General features: G+C 44.9%; 1 protein-coding gene across 4 annotated transcripts in view; it reads left to right on the top strand.

The window, feature by feature from the left end:
- HHAT (hedgehog acyltransferase) overlaps positions 1-21,340 on the top strand; it is a 358,064-nt gene that overhangs the window by 192,947 nt on the left and 143,777 nt on the right. For all 4 annotated transcript variants that reach the window (XM_036874689.1, XM_036874661.1, XM_036874679.1 and 1 more), the window contains one exon: positions 1,121-1,156. In XM_036874689.1, the coding sequence (XP_036730584.1) occupies positions 1,121-1,156 (36 nt within the window). The remainder of the gene's footprint in view (positions 1-1,120; positions 1,157-21,340) is intronic.

The following is a 21,340-nucleotide window of genomic DNA, read 5'->3' as shown; positions in this document are numbered from 1 at the left end:
ATGTCAGGGATGGTGGGGTGCCAAGTAGGCTGAGGTGTTCCAGGGAAAGGGCTAGGGTGGACCCGGATGCTAGGGACAGTCAGGGCCTGGGCAGTTGGACCCCACTCTAGGGGGAATTTCTGAGTCCACTGCTCACTGTCTGCAGGGACAGAAGTCCCTCCGGCTTTCCCCAGGCTGCTTGCTAACTGGGGAGGCCAGTCCAGTGGGTGGCACATAACCACCACCATCCAGGTGTTAGGAGTAGTGATTATACCTGGTGGGCAGCACCATCATGACTCGGGCCACCCAGTCTTTTTACTCACGGCCAGACCCAAAGGTGAGAGAAGGACACCGGCTAAGCGGGCAGAGGTTTAGGGAGAACAAGCGTGCTCATTAGGGCAACCAAGGCAGTCCCACTCATACGGACTGAGCCAGTCTGGTGGTGTCAGAGGGAGGCTGTGACTGAAGGGGTCCACTACCGCCCAGGGCCTTCTGGATGCTGGTGTGACACCCAAGCACAATGCAGGCTCACCAGCGAGTGCGTGGAACTGCCTTCTCCCTTCCCTGCTAGAGCGGACCCGGATATGGGTGGGTTGTTCTCTCCTGCGAAAAGCTCCAGCGACTGTGGGCGGGAGGAGATGGAAGGACAGAGTTGACCTTTCCCCACCCCTGTTCTTCCCTCTGGCCAGTGTGGATTCATGCTTTTAAATCATAATTTCATTTATTTTTGAGTAAGTGAACATCAGAGACAACTAGTGTTATAAAATGACTCCCCTTTTGGAAAGGTGGTGAAGTTCACTTTTCTGGCTTCTGTTTCTAGAGAGAGAGAGTTTGGGCTTGCCGAGATACTTTTGCTCTCATGAAGCAGTGGTTCTGCATCAGAATCATCTGGCGGGCTTGTTAAATCTAATTGCTGGGCCTCGTCCCCAGAATTTCTGCATCAGTGTGTGAGGGTGGGGACTGAGAATTTGCCCAGGGAATGCTGCTGTGGCTGCTCCAGGGGTCATACTTCGAGAACCACTGTCATGGAGTAATCCATGTATTCACCATGTTCCAAATGTAAATGATGTATTTTTGGTCAAGTCCACCACTGCTGTGAATATCTTCTATTGATATGCTTGTCTTTGTCTCCCTTCAACAGGTATTTTGACGTTGGACTGCATGATTTCTTAGTTAGGTAAGCCAATAGTTTTTATTTTAGATATCATTGGAATAGCATGTCTATTATGGAATACTGAGATGAAAATAAAATCCTTGTGAAATATCTTGATAAATAATGGCAACCATATATTTGACAAGAAAACACCACTAGCACTGTTTTTTGTGCCTCCCAGAATCACACAAGAATATCCTTTTTAAACAATCAAAGGAATTTATTTTTAAAGGGGTTTGTATCTGAAATGATAGTTACCCAACTATTGGGCTACTGGAAAGACAAATGGAAGAGTGAAGAGAGGACTTTCCTGGTGGCGCAGTGGTTAAGAATCCACCTGCCAATGCAGGGGACACGGGTTCGATCCCTGGTCCGGGAAGATCCCACACGCCGTGGGTAGCCCCTGCTCGCCGCAACTAGAGAAAGCTCATGCGCAGCAACGAAGACCCAATGCTGCCAAAAGTAAATAATAAAATAAATAAATAAATTTATAAAAAAAAGAAAAGTGAAGAGAGCCAACTTGCATTCATACATTAAACAACCCTCTTGAACAATTTTCCCTCCGTTGAATTTAAGCTTTTTAAACTGAATCTACTAGTTGTCTCACAATCATGAAGATACAGTCTTGTTCATAATTGAAAGAGATCACAGATGGCAGTTTATATCCTAGTATATTGGTGATTTTTACCAGAGTTGGCTTATGGGGCATATTAATTCCAAATAGCTATTAAATCAAACAGAAGTTTAATGGAAATATACCAGAAGATTAACAGTGTTGATAATAATATGCACGATATTTTTCCTGCTATAAACTTTGCTGTACTTTTTAGATTTTTTATTATACTGAACATGTATTTGTTATTCTAATAATGGTGGAAAATGGTCATTAAAAATACCTATCAAATATATATGTGGGGAGCAGTAATGGTTGCTGAGGGACTATAAGCTAAGATCACAAGGAAACCAGAAATCATGTAGAGTGATTTACTTTCTGCAAATATGTAGCTCTAAATGCTAATTAATTCTGAGTCCACTAACAAAGAGTATTGTAAATCACATGTGATTTCTGGGTAGATGTTATAGTAGTTCAGTTCTCCACAATGCATGGCCATCTCCCTGTGGTTAAGATGCTGTCTGAGGAGACATGTACATCTTTGGCATCACCTTGATCCTAAACCTGCAGCATTTCCTCTGTGCCAGATTGCATATGGTGGTGTTCCAAGCAAGGCCATACATACCTTGTCCTTCCTGTAGGTCTTTATGCAAGGCTGTGCATGGAAATCTTGGCCTACCCCAGACCCAAGGAATCTGGATTATCCTGGCTTTCTCCAGGATATCACACACAGAAGGCAGTGTGTAAACAGTTACCCCTGACACATCAAGGGTAAATATATTTTAGTAGGAGCGTTAAAGGACCAGTGGTCATGGGAAAGGCAGGCATGAGAATTCTATATCTAAACCGATCAGAAAAACTGTCTGGGTGTACTTCAGGGAGTTGTTTGGATTTTTTGAGTTAATGTCTTTGGTGCTTTGTATTACTCCTGTGCTACTGTTCACATAATTGCTGTGGTAGCTGCAAGTTTGTACTTTTCTTACTTTCTCTAGTAATTTTCTTGAGGGCAGGGAACACGCCTCAATCACCTTTCCATAATTAAACTGTATGGAATCAACCTTCAACAAACATTTGTGTATAGGAATGTAAATTGATACAGCCACTATGGAAAACAGTATGCAGGTTCCATAAAAAACAAAAAATAGAACTACCATATGACCCAGCAATCCCACTACTGGGCATATACCCAGAGAAAACCATAATTCAAAAAGAGTCATGTACCACAATGTTCATTGCAGCTCTGTTTACAATAGCCAGGACATGGAAGCAACCTAAGTGTCCATTGACAGATGAATGGATAAAGAAGATGTGGCACATATATACAATGGAATATTACTCAGCCATAAAAAGAAATGAAATTGAGTTATTTGTCGTGAGGTGGATGGACCTAGAGTCTGTCATACAGAGTGGAGTAAGTCAGAAAGAGAAAAACAAATACTGTATGCTAACACATATATATGGAATCTAAAAAAAAAAAAAAATGGGGCTTCCCTGGTGGCGCAGTGGTTGAGAATCTGCCTGCCAATGCAGGGGACACGGGTTCGAGCCCTGGTCTGGGAAGATCCCACATGCCGCGGAGCAACTGGGCCCGTGAGCCACAACTACTGAGCCTGAGCGTCTGGAGCCTCTGCTCCGCAACAAGAGAGGCCGCGATAGTGACAGGCCCGCACACCGCGATGAAGAGTGACCCCCACTCGCCGCAACTGGAGAAAGCCCTCACACAGAAACGAAGACCCAACACAGCCAAAAAATAAACATAATAAATAAATAATAAATAAAAGTTTAAAAAAAAAAAAAAAAAAAAAAAAAAAAAAAAATGGTCATGAAGAACCTAGGGGCAGGATGGGAATAAAGACACCGACCTACTAGAGAATGGACTTGAGGACACGGGGAGGGGGAAGGGTAAGCTGGGACAAAGTGAGAGAGTGGCATGGACATATATACACTACCAAATGTAAAATAGATAGCTAGTGGGAAGCAGCCGCACAGCACAGGGAGATCAGCTAGGTGCTTTGTGACCACCTAGAGGGGTGGGATAGGGAGGGTGGGAGGGAGAGACAAGAAGGAGGAGATATGGGGATATATGTATATGTATAGCTGATTCACTTTGTTATAAAGCAGAAACTAACACACCATTGTAAAGCAATTATACTCCAATAAAGAGGTTAAAAAAAACCAAAAAAACCCCAACCAAACAAAAAAACAAACATTTGTGTAGAAGTGACTGAATGAGTAAATGAATGAAATGAGGCAGAAAGGACACAGAGGGTGAGGATTAAGAAGAAGCTGTTCATTTATTCAACAGATAATTATTAAGCCTACCATGTGCCACTTCCTTGGTTACATCTGGGAATACCAAGGTGAGAAAAATAGACGTTTGATTTAAAGCTTTCCCTGAGCTCATCTCTTGCCAGCCTTGTGGTTTGAGCAACTTGAAGTGAGGAGGAGGGGTGGTCTGCCTCTGGGACCCCCTCCTCCCTGTCCTTCTTCTGGGCTCCAACCATGTTTCCTATGTTGGGTGGGGAGGAGGCAGAGGGAAGGGTTAAGTGCCTCTAATGTAACTGGAACAGATGCTGGGACGCCCTGGCCCTGGCAGGAGGCCCTTATGGGTGCGTGCTAGTAAGATGCTCAGCTAGTCACCTTAATCGGTTGTTCTGTGAACCAAGCAGAACTGGGGCTTCTTTCTGCCCTGCTATCTTCCTGCAGTTTTCCTTTCTTTTACTCTGGTAGGGGCAGGACAAATCAACGTGCCCACTGTTATCCACTGTGGGAGTAAAAGTCTCCCCTCCTTGCAGGCATGCCCAGTCTCTGGATGAAGTCTCTTCATCCCCTCCCCCAACATACAGCAGCACTCCCCATTAAGCCAGGAACCTAGGGACTCTAAGGCGTCTCTTCCTTGGTCCTCCTACCAGCTTGGGGATAGGGTGGGGCAGGGCGTGGGGTAGGGGGGTGGTTGGGGGAGCACTCAGTTCTCCATCTCTTAGGAATCCCAGGATGGGGTGCAAACCCCTTTGTTTGCAGCTGTCTTTAGAAAATGGGTCCTTTCTGCTCCCAGTTTGGGGGTCCCTAGTCCCCTTGTGGGGACTGAGCCCTGTTGATCTTTGGGCACCTTAGTGAGAACTGTTTCATCTGCACGTCGACCCCAGAAGCCAGCGGGGTTGAAGAGGGTGTGGGCACAGTGAAAGTGGGAGGTGAGGGAATGGCAGCCACAACTCCTTTAAGAAGTTAAGCTGTGATAGGGAGGAAAGAAAGACATGGCAGCTGGTGGAGAAGGTGGCTTGAGTGGGAATTTTTTTTTTTTTTTTCTTTTTAATTGGAGGAGCCCTCGTATTTAGCCACCAGAAGGTCTTAAGTGCCCTTTAGACTTAGAGAAAGTGTTTTCAGTTGGGTGGAGAGAAGCAGCACACGATTGCCAGGGGAATGAAGACGCAAAGCAGTGAATGGTGACTTAGTGGCTCCAGTGGGCAATGGCGCTTTCCTGGAAGTATACCGCTGGAGAGCACCTTAGAGGTTGGAAGAATGTGGGGTCGTACTTGTGGGACCCTTCTCGTTCTGTGATGGCCAGGAGAAGAAAATATATTTCCCTTTGTAAAAGAGGAGATGTTGGAGAAATTGGCATAGTTTTTTTTTTTTTTTTTTAAATTAACTGCATTTATTGGCTCCAGTAAACTCTTAACGTGTACTCTGGGTTCTCACGCTGTATTGAATGCTTAGCGTTTGGAAGGAAAGAAGCTGCAGCATGCCTGAAATTAATCAGCTGCATCTTTTACGTTGATGGAAGCAATGTCGACTTCTCTGGAATGACATCAGTTTCCACAAAGGCAAGAGCCCTATCTGTGATCTCAGCCTGGGCAACTGCAGGGAGGGACATGTTTCCTTTTAAGTTGTTGGAGTGCTTCACTGAGCTATGGGGCAGGAAGGAGCTGTCACGTTTAATGAAATGTGAGCATTTTTGGTATTGGCGTTTTATGATGACTGTGGGAAAACTCAGTGTGCTCAATCCTTCTGCATCTTATAGAAACCAAAGGGAAGACTTTCAGGAAACAGTAATCACAACTCACTTAAGAAATAGGCTCAGAAGAAGAGTATTGGCTGGAATTCTTAATGTGATGCTACAAAAGAAAAAGGAAAAGAGTGACCAATCTAGGAAAAGAGATTACAGAAGAAACCAGCTCTTTGATTTTAGATAACAGGATGGCTTGTTTAAATTTAGCTTAGTTAAGTTTTGGCAAGAAAGTAGAATTGACTAGTGATGTTCGGTTTGATTCTTGCTGACCGAGGCATATTTCATTTTACCCAGAATTGTAGCCAGCCCTACCCCTTTTATGAAAGGTATACTATAATTGCTTTGTACCTACCGCCCCTGCCCCCTTCTAAGTTCCTCAGATCGGGGAATCGGTTTAAGTAATACAAGATGCTCTTGTGACTTTTAAAAGAAAACCTGGAGACCTTCCTCTTACATATTGTCTGAAAGATAAAATTTGTCAGTGTTTTTTTTTTTTTTTAAACAATTGCTCCTATGCTTATGCATGTAAAAAACAGGAAAATATTCACCTGTGTTTTCGTCTTCTTTTATATATTGTTTATATTTAGCTATTTAATCCATTTCAAATACATATTTCAAATAAGAATCTAACTTAAAAAAAAATAGCAGGAATTCCTTGGTGGTCCAGTGGTTAAGTCTCGGTGCTTTCACTGCCGTGGGCCTGGGTTCAGTCCGTGGTTGGGGAACTAAGGTCCCACAAGCCTCATGGCACAGCCAAAAAAAAGCAAAATAAATTTTCTTTACCATCACTTTCCCTTTTTATTCTAAAGTCCATGTGTGAGTGCATCAGAGCCATTACTTTTGTCCTTAGGAGACTGTTTTGATATCCTGTCAGGACAAGCAAAAGTGCAGTGTGGATGCCATGGGTACTTCTTAGGCAAATAGAAAAAGGCAGTGAGCCTCAGGCATGGCCCTAAAGCTATTTGAGAAGCTCTCTGGAGTTAATACACTCATCAGAAGATAAATTCCTTTGCATAAGCAAACAGATTCTGCTTAGAGAATGTTCAGTATAGTGCAGATTCAATCCTGTACAAACGCTAATGTGTCCATGAAACAGCACAGCTGTGCCCTTTTGAAGCGTGATTTTGTTCTGGTGAGAGAGAAGGTAGAATGGGCCAGCTGCTCACTTCTGTAGTGTCTTTTGTTCTTCTGGAGGTTGATCCTGGGATCCCACCATGGTCTGGAGGGTCTTTGAATTGTCAGAGGGCAGCACATTTCAGTGATGTGTGAATTAATGGTTCACTGAATTCTGAAATAAGCAAAACGGTTTTTGGCTTTCCCTTAGTGACAACCTATACCTACCTGACCCATTCAGAAAACCAGCCCCACAGCAGAACAGAAACTTCATGAATCACAGGGTAGTTTTTCTCCACCTTTATTCTGAGCATCCTGAAGTTTATCACCACATTTGCTATAGTTAACGGTGCTGATAAAGAAGTCATTTGAAATATGTCTTGGATTGTGTGATGTCCAAAATGTTCAAAAGAGTCCGCCTTGCATCTTTAAGAAGCCTAGTAGTCAAAAGCGAGACTCATTTCGGGCTAAAGGCGTCCTCCTGAGAAGGAGAAGGAAGAGCGCTGGGGTTAAGCCTCTCTCTTTCCTGTGTCTCCTCAGGACAGCTGAGACCTGTTTAGGCTCTGAGCTGCTCTGGAAGCGGAGACGTTAAGGAAGAATGTGGGCATTTGGTCCTGGGAGTAAGAACCAGGAAGATAATTAGCATCTGTATTCAGTCTAGTAGCTTAGAAACAACTTAAATACATACTTGAAACCATTATGTATATTTTTATAGACAAATATAAAAGGAGGGAAGATAAAACCAATATGTATCTATTTTTCAGCACACACACAGGTGATAACCCAGAGGCCAAATACCTGATTTGTTACATAGGATTTTGAATTTGTTATTGTGTAATTATAACACGGAAGTCAACTTTTGTTTGTCTGAGTAGGTAATTTTTTAACAGTGGTATAAAAAGTATATGAGCCGGTTAAAAAGCTGCCCCCGCCTCAGGGAGCCTGAACTCTGCATTTCTGCCCCTGATTAGGCACTGCTGATCCCCTCTTAGTGGCAATGGGAGGAGAGATGTGGCACTTGGGTTGGAGCCACCAAGTCCCCTTGGTCCCTGGCTACTGCAGATTCCTCTCCTTTGCAGGAACTGCAGCCTCCCAGCCTTCTTTTTAAAGCTTCCTTTCATTCCACTTGCGGAATATGAAACCAGCAGCTAATGAGCTGTGTGGTGTTCCGGTAAGTAACAAAGTGTTTTCAATAAAAAGCGAGGAACATGTGTGTGAAGAAAGCCAGATCCCAAAGCGACCCCACGGAGGCAGATCATGGGATGCAGGCAGGATGCTGAAGAGAAGGTGACTGAAACCACCGTCGCTCCCGGGCCCCGTCAGCTTCCAGATCCCGTTGAGTCTGTCTCCTCACCATCTCTCACATCACCCTTTCCTTTGTTTCTGGAGAAAAGATACGCACCTTTGTCAGCAATTTGGGCTTCTTACCTCATAGGGCTGTAGTGAGGTTTAATACTATATGCCAAACACTTAGCTCCGTGCCTGGAAACAGTGGGGACGTAGTAGGGGTTAGTTTTGTCCTTCCCCCCTTCCCCACTTCACCTCTGGAATCAGGGTAACAGGGTTTGAGTCCTGGCCCCTCTCCTACCTGTGTGACTTTAGGCAGCTCACTATCCCTTTCTGAGCCCTTGATGACTTACCTGATGCTGTCTCTCCCTACTCAGAAACAGTCAGTGATTCTCTTTCCTCTGTCAAAACCAGACTAATCCCCACCCCCCCACCCCCATGTCCTGGGTCCACCACAGTAGGTCTCAGGCTCCCTTTCCATCTCATCTCACCGTTATTCTCCTTTGGGTCACCGCCAAATGGGTCTAAATGCTGCTTTCTGTCTTTCCCCCATTCCCTGGCTTCCTTTCTTGGCTCATGTGTTCCCTGTGCATGAAGTGCCCACTCTGCCCCCCATATCCAAGTCCTGCTTCTCTCAGGTCCATCTCAGATGCGGCCTTCTCCATGCTCAGCAGAAGTGTCTCCATATTGGGCCCATTGTCTTGTTTTTAACAGGCTATATGTCAATTATATCTCCATTTTTAAATAATGTAATATTTATTCCATTAAAAAAAAAAAGAGTAGAGCAGTGGACTGAGAAAGTTCCTTTCCTTGGTGACAGAGCTGAAACCAGTATCTCTAGTCTGACTAACCCAAGGACATAGAGCGTTGGGAAGTGGCCGCCTGAGCATTTGGCACCATTAATTTAAAAAAAATGTTTAATGAATACGTTTTATTTCTCAAAAATGTAACACGACTTAGTAACCATCTCCTTTTTTCTTTTAATCCACTTATTTATGCAACCAATTAAGTTGTCTAAGCACTGTTCCAGGAGCTGGGATAAAAGCAATGACGAGATAGAAAATACCCCTGCCCTCCCTTGGCTTGCCTTGTGTGGGTGAAGACGGAGAAAACAAGTAAGCAAGCCCTGTAATGCCCCTGATGTGATGGAGGAGCAAGGTGGGAGAGCTAGCTCCCTTCGATAACATGGGCAGGAGGGGCCTCTTGGAGGCGGTAGGTGACCCTGGGTAAGAGATGGGTGAGCGGGAGGAGGTGTCCGGGGGAGATCTGGGGCTGCGCTGTTTCAGGCAGAGGGAAGGGCAAGCGCCAAGGCCCTGAGATGGGAAGGAGCCCCTTGAGGAATGGAAAGAGGGAAGCCCATGGGGCTGTAGGGTGTGGAGCCAGGAGCCAAGAGTCCAAAATGATTCTGGAGGACGAGGCGATGGCCAGACTGTGAAGAAGAGCAGGGTCTCTTTTAGATGCGGTAGGAGCCATTGGAGGGTTTTCAGTAGGGGTGTAACAGGGTCTGTGTCAGGCTTAGCTAGGAACTTAGTGAAATTGTGATCTTTGAACCTCAGCCGTTACCATGCTGCTCTGCCGTGAGCTGGAGCTTGGTGACCCAGGCCTGTCCTTGCTGCTCAGGGAAGTTTCTTGGACAGCCAGCTGCTGTGAAAGCTACTCTGTGTTGAGTAACAGTAGCCCTAACTATCCTTTAACTTCCTTCTGTTTATGTTTGCTTGGTGTGTTGTAAAAGGTGTGATTATACATGTGGACATGAACCTGGAGGCAGTTAAACGATGCTGGAACCTGGCAATAGGCATTTGGAGAGCGTGGCTTGGCTCTGGGAAGTCCACCTGGGGTGGTGTTTGTAGCTTTCTCGTGGGGACAGGTAACCATCTTGTCTCGTGAGCTCTCGCCCCTTCACTGTGGGGTCTCTGAAGGTCCAGTTCTGAGCCCTCCGTGCTCCTGTCTCTGTGCTGCTCCCCTCGGATGTCGGCCACCCTCAGGACAGGAGGCCTCCTCGATCTAAGTACAGCACTGGCCCCCCACCTGGGGGCTGCCTGGAGGAGAGCTCCATCTGGTCCCCCACCTGGGGGCTGCCTGGAGGAGAGCTCCATCTGGTTCGCTCATGAGAGCTGCTGCATAATGAGTTGGTATATTCTCCCCTCATGTTCTCGGTTGGTACATTCTCAGTTTTTGTCACAGACTGAACCCCTTCCTGGCTTCCCCCGTCACAATGACTATCCAAGACAGCATTTCTCTTCCCCCAGACTCCAACACCTGGAGTGATTTGTAGTCTTCTCCTTTCCTTTGTAGAATCTTAGGATGGAAGAGCCTTGATGATTAAGCCTCACCTTACAATACTTTTCAGTTCTTAGAAGATTTCTCAGATCCACTCTTGCTTCCTTCCTACTGCTACCACTTCTGAGGAAAAACTTTCCAGAATTGTTCATCTTCATGGCTGTGCTATATCGAGTTTGTTAATTAGAAAATCCAGATTAAAAAAGAAAAGAAAAGAAACCCTTCACGCTCCAAGAGTCGAAATGCATAATTCACTTCCCACCATACATAGCTTCTATCAATATAGATGTTCTGGTGAATAAATGTATCCTTTAAAAAATTGAAGAGAGCCCCTGGTGAATTAATTGAGATAATTTGCAACATAGAGACATAATTTTAAGTGCACAAAGCTCTGGGTCAGGGAGGGATGCTGCTGAGTGGGATGGGCTGTAAAATCCATGGTCCAAACCAGTACAGATGGGGTATTTATTCAACAGGGCATTTGTTACGTGGTGGTGGTGTCGCCTTTTTTTTTTTTTTTTAATTTATTTTATTTTTGGCTGCTTTAGGTCTTCATTGCTGCCCGCGGGCTTTCTCTAGTTGTGGCGAGTGGAGCCGGGCCTTCTCTTGCTACGGAGCACAGGCACACGGGCTCTAGGCACGCGGGCTTCAGTAGTTGTGGCACGCGGGCTCAGTAGTTGTGGCTCACGGACTCTAGAGCACAGGCTCAGTAGTTGTGGCACACGGGCTTAGTTGCTCCGTGGCATGTGGGATCTTCCCGGACCAGGGCTCGAACCCGTGTCCCCTGCACTGGCAGGTGGATTCTTAACCGCTGCACCACCAGGGAAGCCCGGTGCCTTTTTAAAAAATTCTTTTCCTAATTCCTGGGGATTGTTCTGACCTGTGGGGCTTCTGCACCAGGTAGAAGCCAGAAACTTGCTTTCCTTTGTCGTAAGAGTCTCCTCCCCTCTATCTAGCTTCTACTGAGAATGACATGTGGAGGGTGGGGGCCGTAGAATGCATTCTGGTGATCCTGGCAGCAGTGCCGTCCAGCGTGGAGAGGCAGATATCTGGGTGGTCGCTCCCCTGAGCCCTGTGGCAGGCACAGTAGGGTCCCCATCAGAGCAGTGGTGGTGTGATTTGACAACAGTACCTGACTGCATAGCCTCCAAGCCTGGCTTTGAGACCCTCTCTCAGAGATGGTGCAAACTGCTGATTCTTCCTTAATCAATTCCTTTCATATTAAAACTAACCAGAGTGGGTTCTGTTATTTGCAAGTAAAATATCTGATGTAGCTACTTACCCAGTGATGTTTGGGATGTCTCGCTCAGCAGGGGGAGTACATGATCTTTACTTGGCTTTGCCCATGAGCACCATCGATTCCACACGCCAGATTTAAATAAAATTGCAGTTATTTTTGCATCGGTAACAGAAGCAGCCTGTGAAATGGAAAGGGCATTGGATCAGATACAGAAGGCCATGGCTCTAGCCTGCCTTGCCGCTCTCTCGCTGCGATGATTTTGTGCAAGTCACTTCTCCTGTTGGGGCCTTAGTTTTCTTATTTGTAAAATGAGAAAATTATACCCGATAAACCCTAAGGTCCCTTCCAATCTTGGCAGCCTCTGACGAGCAGCTTTGGTGTTTTTATTATTAGAGAGCCGCTTCTGTTGTCCAGATCTGTGCTCTTTAATACAGCAGCTACTAGCCACCTGTGGCTATTTAAGTTTAAATGGTTTAAAGTCTGACAAAATTACAAATTTTGTTGTTCCTTAGTTGCACTAGCCACATTTTAAGTGCCCAGTAGCCACGTGTAGCTGCTGGCTGTCATCTTGGACAAGGCAGATAAAGAACATTTCCATCATCACAAACGTTCTCTTGGCTAACACTGGTCTACATGATAATGCCACGTGTCTACTTCCTTTGTAGAGATGTTGGGTGTGCAATTGTATTTCTGCCTGCTTAGGTGAAAGATCAACATCCATCTTATTAGCCGTTCAGCTTGCCCCAAAAGGAACTCCTTATCTACTCTTCCCCGCTCCCAACCTCCCCTTTGTCCCATCCCTACTCTCCCCCCATCTTAGGGATGGCTCCCCACCCATATTAACCAACGCAGAAACCTTGGGGTCGGTCTGGAAATGCCCTTCGTCGCCACCCTTCACATCCCCCATTTTGGTCCCTGAGTTCTGTCAGTTCCTCCTGTTAAGTATTAACCGAACGTGCCCTGTTTTCCTCATTTGTACTGTGGGCCCCGTAACCGAGGCCCCTCATCTTCCGCTTCCCTTCTGCTGTGAACCTCACCTTGACTTTCTTCCTCATTCCGCCTGTCCCCTCCGTCCAGCCATTGAATCGAAACACAGTTTACAGGCAAACCAACAACAGGCAGTTTTAATCAGCCATTTTCCTCCCCCCACAGCCATGCATTCGACTGCCTTTTTCAGACTTAACTCTTAGCCCCATGAGCAGCCGCAGTAACTTCTTTCTGTTCCCTGAACAAGACTCGCTCCTTCATTTTCTTCTTTGTTTTTGTGCGTGTTTGCTTCCCTCTTCCCCTATAGGCCTTCTCAGCACTGGGGCCAGAGGTCACCTCTCTTGCAGAGCCCTTGCTGGATCCCCTGGAGGAGTTAGGTGCTCCCCCTGGGGCGCTCTGTCGTCTTGAAGGTCACGGTTGGTGGTTTGGGGTTCAGGCTCCGGTGTTGGGCTGCCTGGGTTTGAATGCCGGTTGCATCACTGTTGATTCTGTGACCAACTTGACAGCTCTGTGCTTGACTTTCCTCATCTATACAATGAGTATTAGTAATAATACCTAATTCATGGGCGTTTTTTGAGGATTAGGTGACATTGATATATTTAAAGTGCTTAAAATAGCACTCAGCATGGAGTAAGCACTTAATAATTGTTCATTGTTGTCACCATCATTATACTTCACTTGACTCCTTGTTCATCTGCTGGGGGTGATAGCAGACTGAATGGCAACACCAATTTTTTTTTTTAAAGAGAAATCTAAGATGGTGCTTTCTCTTCGGTTTGATGATTGACATGTAAGCTCTGTGAGCTTGCCTTCTCCTCCATTTTCCTTTGAGCACCTGGCAACAGGTGGTGTGCCCACAGGATGGACGTGAACAGGTGGAGTTGGCTGTAGCCCAAACCCAAGCCAGCTCTGGCACTTACTAGCAACGTAACTTGACTAGCAAGTTTTTTCATATCACGGCTGCTGTTTTCCCATTTGTGGAATGCTGCTTTTAGGAGGAAAGTCAGGCACTTCAAAAACATGAGTTAAATCAAGCAAATCAATACCACATGGGTGAGATCAATCATTCTAAATGCAGGGATCCACTCATTTATCATCAGATCATTTTAGTATCTACTGTGGGCTAGAACACAGTAGTAAGCAAATAGAGACATGGCTCCTACTCTCATGGAGCTTAGGGTTTGGGAGCAGAGAGCTGTCTGTGGGAGATCATACACATATGTGGACAAGTATAGTAGCCAGTAATGCCAAGAAGGAGACACATGGTCCTACAAGTGCATAGGGCACTTGACCCAGGAGTGGAACAGGAGCTTCCCGGGGGGAAGGCTCCCCAGGAGGCAATGCTGAGGTGGAGGGAAAAGTATCCTCAAAGAGCAGGGTGCATTCCAGGAGGAAGGACAGAAAGGTCCTAGTGGTTGAAGCACAGAGTGACGGGGGCACACGGAGGCTGGGAGGTTGTCCTGGATCAGGCCATGAAAGGTCTTGAGTGCTGTTTGTTGTTGTTGTTTTTACTTTTGAACTGTATGCCCTCCTCCTCGCTCTCCTCTGCATTGATTCAAGTCCTTGGATGGTGAGAATGACTACCTTAGCCTCTGTGTGCATCCATACCTCTCACCTCACCCTCCTCAAATCCACCCTCTGCTGCCACAGATGCCTCAAAAAGTAGGTTGGGTCCTGTCATCTGTTGAAATCCGCCTGAAGCTTTCTCCTCATCAGGCCATACAAGCCCTGTGAAGGTCTGACCCTGCCTCAGCTCCCGCCACTTTCCCTCCTTCTGCCCTGGCACCAGCCATAGTCACGCCGAACAGTGTCGCCCTAACCGGCTATGCTCTCTTTGGCTTTCATGTCCTCTCCCGAATGTTCTTCCCCTTCCCTCTTGCTTCCAGGCTGTTTCCTACTCAACCCTTCAGTCACAGGCCATCCATCACCTCTTCAGAGTTGCCTCCTTGCTCTCCAACATGTACCCACAGCCTCTTGTGATTTCTTTTTCCTCACAGCTCTTACCCCACCACGTCATCATGGCGCACTTCCTGTTTCCCCAGAGTGGCAGTGAGCTCCATGAGGACCATTTGTGATGTCATTTTTGTCTATCAACATCTCCTGAGACAGGACCGTTAACTGGGGGGGGAAGTGTTGATATGTGTTTGTTAAAATAAGCTCCATTGAATGCTGTTTGAAAGATCAAAGTCAGGCAGGGAAACAACCTAACTGTCCATCAACAGAGGAATGGATAAAGAAGATGTGGTACATTTATACAATGGAATATTACTCAGCCATAAAAAAGAATGAAATAATGCCATTTGTAGCAACAGGGATGCAACTAGAGATTATCATACTAAGTGAAGTAAGTCAGAAAGAGAAAGACAAATACCATATGATATCACTTATATGTGGAATCTGAAATATGGCACAAATGAACCTATCTATGAAACAGAAACAGACACACATAGAGTACAGACTTGTGGTTGCCAAGGGGGAGGGGGAGTGAGGGACGGATGGACTGGGAGTTTGGGATTAGCAGAGGCAAACTATTATATATAGGATGGAGAAACAACAAGGTCCTACTGTATAGCACAGGGAACTATATTCAGTATCCTGTGATAAACCATAATGGAAAAGAATATAAAAAAGAATGTACATGTGTGTATAACTGAGTCACTTTGCTGTACAGCAGAACTTAACACACCATTAACACAACTATACTTCAATAAAAAATTAAAAAAAAATAAAGTCAGGCTCAGATTCTAAGCAGTAACTTGGAAATGGGTGACTAAGGAGTTTGCCGGGAAAGTGTAGCTGTAGTTAGAAATTACTTACGCACATGTATCCTAACATATCTGAAGTCCTCACTTAGACAATGGAATTGATGTACGGAAGGGGAAAATCCTTCAGTAGAAAAGGCATAGTGTAGCCTATTAATTAATGTACTAGAGTGGGAAGATCTTTATCACTAATATGTCAATAATACTAATAATACCAACATTTAAAATGATGAAAACTTTTGTATTAATTAGAGAAGATTCATTTGCATTCAGAAAACCTCTACCCAAATGAGAAGAATGTGTGACGGAACAATCAGCGAGCTGGGAGTTGGGCATACCCTGCAGTCTGTGGGAATGAGGAGTTGCTGATGTACCAGGGAGGAGGTATGATGCTGTGAGTCAGTGTAGCGATTTTCTTCTCCATCATTCGTTTTGGGGGATTGTCAAAATCCTGGTGTGCTCGTGGGAATATGTTACTCCTTTGAACATGACCTGTTAATAAGTGCAGCCTTGGAACCTTGGGGATGTTTCCAAATGTTAGTCAACATACAAGATCAAGGTCTGTTGTAATGAGGTTGATATGTGCTGTTGAGTTTGTGGACATCAGACAGAACATTGAAGCAAGTATACCTGTGAGGAAAGGGGTCGACTTGCTATGGGGGAGGGGCTTGGTAGGGCACCAGCCTAGTACCAGGAGATCAATGTTTGCCAAGAGTTGGGTAAAATTTGCTTCCTAAGTAGAGTGGACATTTGCTCCATACTCTGGCTACTCAGTAAGTACCTTTTGAACATCCTTCTGGCTTTGGGAGATGTCTGGCCTTCTGAACTCTACCTCCTCAAAGTACAAGTCAAAAAGTCACTTTCTGCGTCTCCCTGGCAGCTAGTGCCAGAATATATTACAGGCTCTGCCAGTCAGATGCACCAAAGGGGTAACTTTGATTCAGGAGGCAGTCAGGAGAGGCATCCCACCGAAGTGTTTCTGCAGAGGGTGGTAGTAGCATCTGCAGTAGGGCCTGCAGGGCCTGTCTGGTGAATCAGTCATCTCCCAGCCTGATTCACTGGTCCGCCCAGATGTTCTGTGACCTCATGTCCTTAAGAAATTTCTATTCTGCTTCAGTTATCTAGAGTGCATTCTGTTGTTTACAGCTAAAAACTCTGAATGGTATGGGAGACTATATAAATGGACATGGCCAAGGCAGCTCTGTTCTCACAGCAACTCGGTGCTAACCAGAGACCATGGGAATCTTGAGGAAACTGGACACAGTTTCATCCTTTTGGTTGTGCTGCCAATTCAAGGTGTTTCTGCTGTAATGCGAGGCATACAAACTTGAAAAATCTCAGGTTATATAAAATGGCACACAAAAAGATAACAGGACTTACGGAAAAATAGAGTTGGATAGATCACCCCAAATCTGTGAAACTCCATCCAGAACACTAAGAAAAACAATAACAATCCTAGTAAGGATATCAGCTCAACTGGAAAGTCACACTGAATTACTAGGAAATAAATATTCTAGGCAGTATCAGCCTTTACCTTAAAATGTGACGGCACCTTGACGGAAGGGGGATAGAGACTGCTGAGTTCTGAAGGCAAGGTTAGAGGGAGGTGGGGAAAAGTACTTGTAGGCTTTACACAGATTTGAGTGATGACTGAGATGGATGGCTCTGGATCCTTGTTTTGTGATGTTCTTTTACACTGCATCTTTGAGAACTATGCATTATGTCTGTCTGTGACAGAGCAGAGTCTGTGGCTCTACTAGGCTAATAGGAAAAAGGGGCGGGATGAATGGGTACCTGGTACAGTAATGTAATCAGCTCTGTTTGTGAGCTTTGTGTTCAGATGCTTTTACTTGGGGCTGAGTATTAACAAGCTAAGAAAAAAATACATATAAACCGACATAATTTGTGTTTTGTATGGACGTTGTTCTCCTATTTACCAATGACATATGTACTATGGTATTTAGGGAAACATGTGCTATAGTAGACGAGAGTGTATTTGAAAGTGTTCCGTAAACCTGAAAATATGGAAGACCCTTGGCCTGTAGATAAAGGGACTGTGGGATAAAGGATCCCCAGCATTATTTAAGAGGAGGAACCCCAGGAGAAGAGTAGACTGTCTTATTGCTGAAGGCAAGAGATATGGCCTGGCATAGAAGTTAGAGACACAGGCTGTGGACAGACCACCTGGATATGAATCCCTCCTCTCCCATGTGCTAGGTCTGAGCCCTGGTTTGATCATTTGTAAAATGGAGATAATAAGGATACTGCCTTAAATGTGTTAATGCATGTGAAATACTCGGGGCAGTTCCCTAAATGATGGCTACTGTTGTTGACTTCTCATCCTTCTGTCTATGATCTGATCTGCTTCAAGGGTAAGGAGAGAAAGTTCGCGTGAAGTACTTCTCACAGGGTCTAACACGTAATAGGCATTCGGTCCACATTTGTTGAATTTGGATCCAGTGAGAACTATCCACATAGACTGCAACCAGCACAGTTTCCTTTCCTCCTCCTAAGTCAGTGTGGACACTGCTTACTGGCAAGGACGGGATGATCTGTTTTGAAAGGACAGATTCAGGAGCACGTTCTGGACTGGCGGGCTGTGTGTGCATCCTGGGTGCTTGAGAGTAGTAACATAAAATCCCAAGGGAAGGTCAGACCTTCAGAACAGAGCCTGAGTAGAAAGAATTTGCCTCCAGCCTGATTTCAGTTGCAACCAGGCCATTTCAATTAAAAACACTTTAGATGCTGGAAGCCACAGCGTCTGTTTCTAATTGAAAGGTTATTTGCAGACAATATGTTTTTCATAGAGTGACATTTGTATGTGTTTATTAATACAGAGTCTATTGCAGTAAAATCCATTTTGGAAATGGAAATAGATAATTATTTTTGAACCTTTTAATCATTTTTTAAGCCAAATAGTGAACTGGAAAGCATTTAGCCGAGGAAGTGCATCTGATTACACAAGCAAATTATTCAGTTGGGATGGGATGCAAATATATACTGTCTCCTTCTGTTCTATCAGGGTAGGCAGAGGGGAGAGGTTCCTCATTTTATCTCTAGGTTCTGTGACATTTTTTACTCACATCTGATGCTTTAGAGGCCCGCGATTCTAGTCCTGGCTTTTCCATTCATTTCATGGTCTTGGGAAAGTCACTTTACATTTCTGGACATCAGTTACTCATCTGTAAAATACCTTGTGATTTAAAAGGTCTCTTCTAGCTCTGACCATATGTAATTGTAGGATTCTGTGCCTTGGTGAAAGTGGACAAATTCCTGTGAGCACTTGAGCCATCCAAGAACTCTGGTCTCCTTGAGGCCCCAGACTGGAGTTAAAGATACTAGATTTTCTGTTTTATTCAGCACCATGCACAGAGCTCCTACTGTAATGCAGAGTACATTAAGGCCAGTGAGGGGACAGAAGAGTAAGCAACTGCTTACATTTCCTGTGGTCTAGTTGCAGAAGGAAAGCAAATTTATGACATAGTCAGGAAGATTAAGACGGTTAGAAATGCCAGTGCTCAAGCTTTCCCAGTTGTTGTGGAATATGGAAGGAAGAGCGTCCTAGTGGGAAATCTGGGGAATTGGACAAATTCCTAAGGACAATATTTATAACTGAATGATGGGACTTGGTTTTCTACTCTCTTTGCTGAGCCAAATCTATTTATTTTCTTTCTTTTTTTTTTTCTATTTTTTAAAATTTTGGAGTATAGTTGATTTACAATGTTGTGTTAATTTCTACTGTACAGGAAAGTGACTCAGTTACACACATATATACATTCTTCTTTTATATTCTTTTCCATTATGGTTTATCACAGGATATTGAATATAGTTCCCTGTGCTATACGTTAGGAACTTGTTGTTTATCCTAGACTCTTTATTTTCTTTCTATCGTTTTTTAAAATATAGTTGGGTGGGTCTTCCTCCCTTCCGCTTTTTCTTGAGTGTTTGAAAAACCCATGGCATCTAGTACAGCACTTTGTTTAATATAAATGTCTTGAATGGTGGAACGGCCCCCCCGCCCATCCTCACCCTGGGGAGGACTGGGTTAGATGATCTATGCAGAAGAACTTGGTACTCTTGTAAAATATCGTTAAGGTTAATTACCAGCCCGTTGTTCTAACCCACTGCGTTGTAATCTTGTGGGGACAGCGGACTGGGTAACATGGCAGTCAGTTGCCTCTTGCTGTTTTCTGAGGTGGAAAAAATGTGCCCTGCTTTCAAGGATCTAAGAGAAACAGATATATGAAAATAATCGATGTTTCGTAGCTGATGATTCTCTGGACATTGGCTGGAATCCCTGTGGTTGGGGAAGGGAGAAGAGCAGGAGAGGGAAGCCAGTCAGCTTCGTGTACAGAAAGCTCTGTCCACACATCAGACGACAGACCTGGACTGGCCTTTTATAACAGAAGCTACTTTGAGGGATGCTCTTGCTGATGTGTGTGAGTGTCTGTATCTCCTTATGCTGCATCTGCATGGGAAATACAGCAAAGGTTTTGGTTGATTTTTTTTTTTTTTTTTTGGAGGTGGGGAGAATCCCTGTGTCTAGCATACCCACCAGTGTATTTCCAAGAGCCAAAAACAAAGACACAAAATAAACGATGTTCCAGATCAAACGGAAGTGACAACCACAGAAAACATGTAAATATGCTAAGAGCGTTGCAACCAGTAGCATTACCCCCCGCGGTTCTGAATTACAGAGCCCGGAAGAGCATCTTGGCAGTGGGCGTTGAGGTCTCGAGGCTAATTCCAGCAATTACTCAGCCAGCAGCCAGCTCCTTGACTCAGAGAGAGCTGCTGCAGAGAGGCCTGGAGTACTGGCGTGTTACGTCCAGCCGTGCCTCACCCTGGCCATCGGAGTGCTGGTGGGTAACTGGTCTGGTTGTCTTAAAGTGGCAGAGTTTTTTAAAAATGTTTTCTTCCCTTTAACTGGGGAAAATATTTTTAGAGCTTTCGTCAGGTAATCACTGAAGCCACTGCTGTTCAGTATACAGATACCTATCTGAAGGCGCTGAGACAGCTGTATAAATGTAGCCCATTCCCACACACAGACCCACACCATCCGCCACCCATGCAGCCCAGAGGCTCCAACTCCTGTTGGTTCACAGCTGCTGCTGGTATTCTGAGGATGAGTTTCGGAGCGTCTTTCCGGTGCTCCTTCAACACCGTTTGTCTAATTAGACAAAATGTGTCCAGTTCGCCCCAGTTTCCCACTGGGGAACCCAGCTGTCTGCTGTTTTTGTGTGTGTCTACCCCAGTCATGCTGGGTTCAGCACCACCTTACTGCTGGTGGCCTGGGGGCTTTTAGTGATTGTGTGTCTCTCCTGCACTGCATCATCTGATGGGAAGACCGAAGAGGGCAAAAGCTGTCCTTTCCCATTTCAGCTAGAGAAAGATTTGTGTATTCTAATGAACAGAAAATTAACGTAGCTGGGGCATTCAGATAAGGGATGTGGTGCTAATACAGGTGATCGGGAGAGTAGCAAAGGCCTCTGTCAAATAGTTCCCGCAAGAGCTACTGTCTAAATTGGACCCTTGCTAAAATATAAAGCAGGATTTCTCAACCTTGATACTAGTGACATTTTGGATCAGAAACATCTTTGTTGTGGAAGGATGCCCTTCTACCACAGATGTTTAGCAACATCTCTGGCCTCTAGTCACTAAATACCAGTAGTAGCCTCAGTTGTGACAACCAAAAATGTCTCCAGACAGTGCAAAATGTCCCTGAGGGTGGGGTGGGGAGGCAAGAATTGCTCTTGGTTGAGAAACTTCTATAAAATAAAATACCATGCCTGGTTTTGAACTGTACCTAAAGAGGATGTGGAAAAGGTGGCTATAAGGGCTTCAAGTTTAAAATGATGTCTGCCTGTGGCTTCTTTTTTTTTATAGCTACTTTATTTATTTATTTTATTTTATTTTTGGC

The sequence above is a fragment of the Balaenoptera musculus genome, chromosome 1 (genome assembly GCF_009873245.2).
Source record: "Balaenoptera musculus isolate JJ_BM4_2016_0621 chromosome 1, mBalMus1.pri.v3, whole genome shotgun sequence".
NCBI lineage: Eukaryota > Metazoa > Chordata > Mammalia > Artiodactyla > Balaenopteridae > Balaenoptera > Balaenoptera musculus.
Note: the sequence above shows the minus strand (reverse complement) of the source record. Positions and strands in the feature narration are given on the sequence as shown.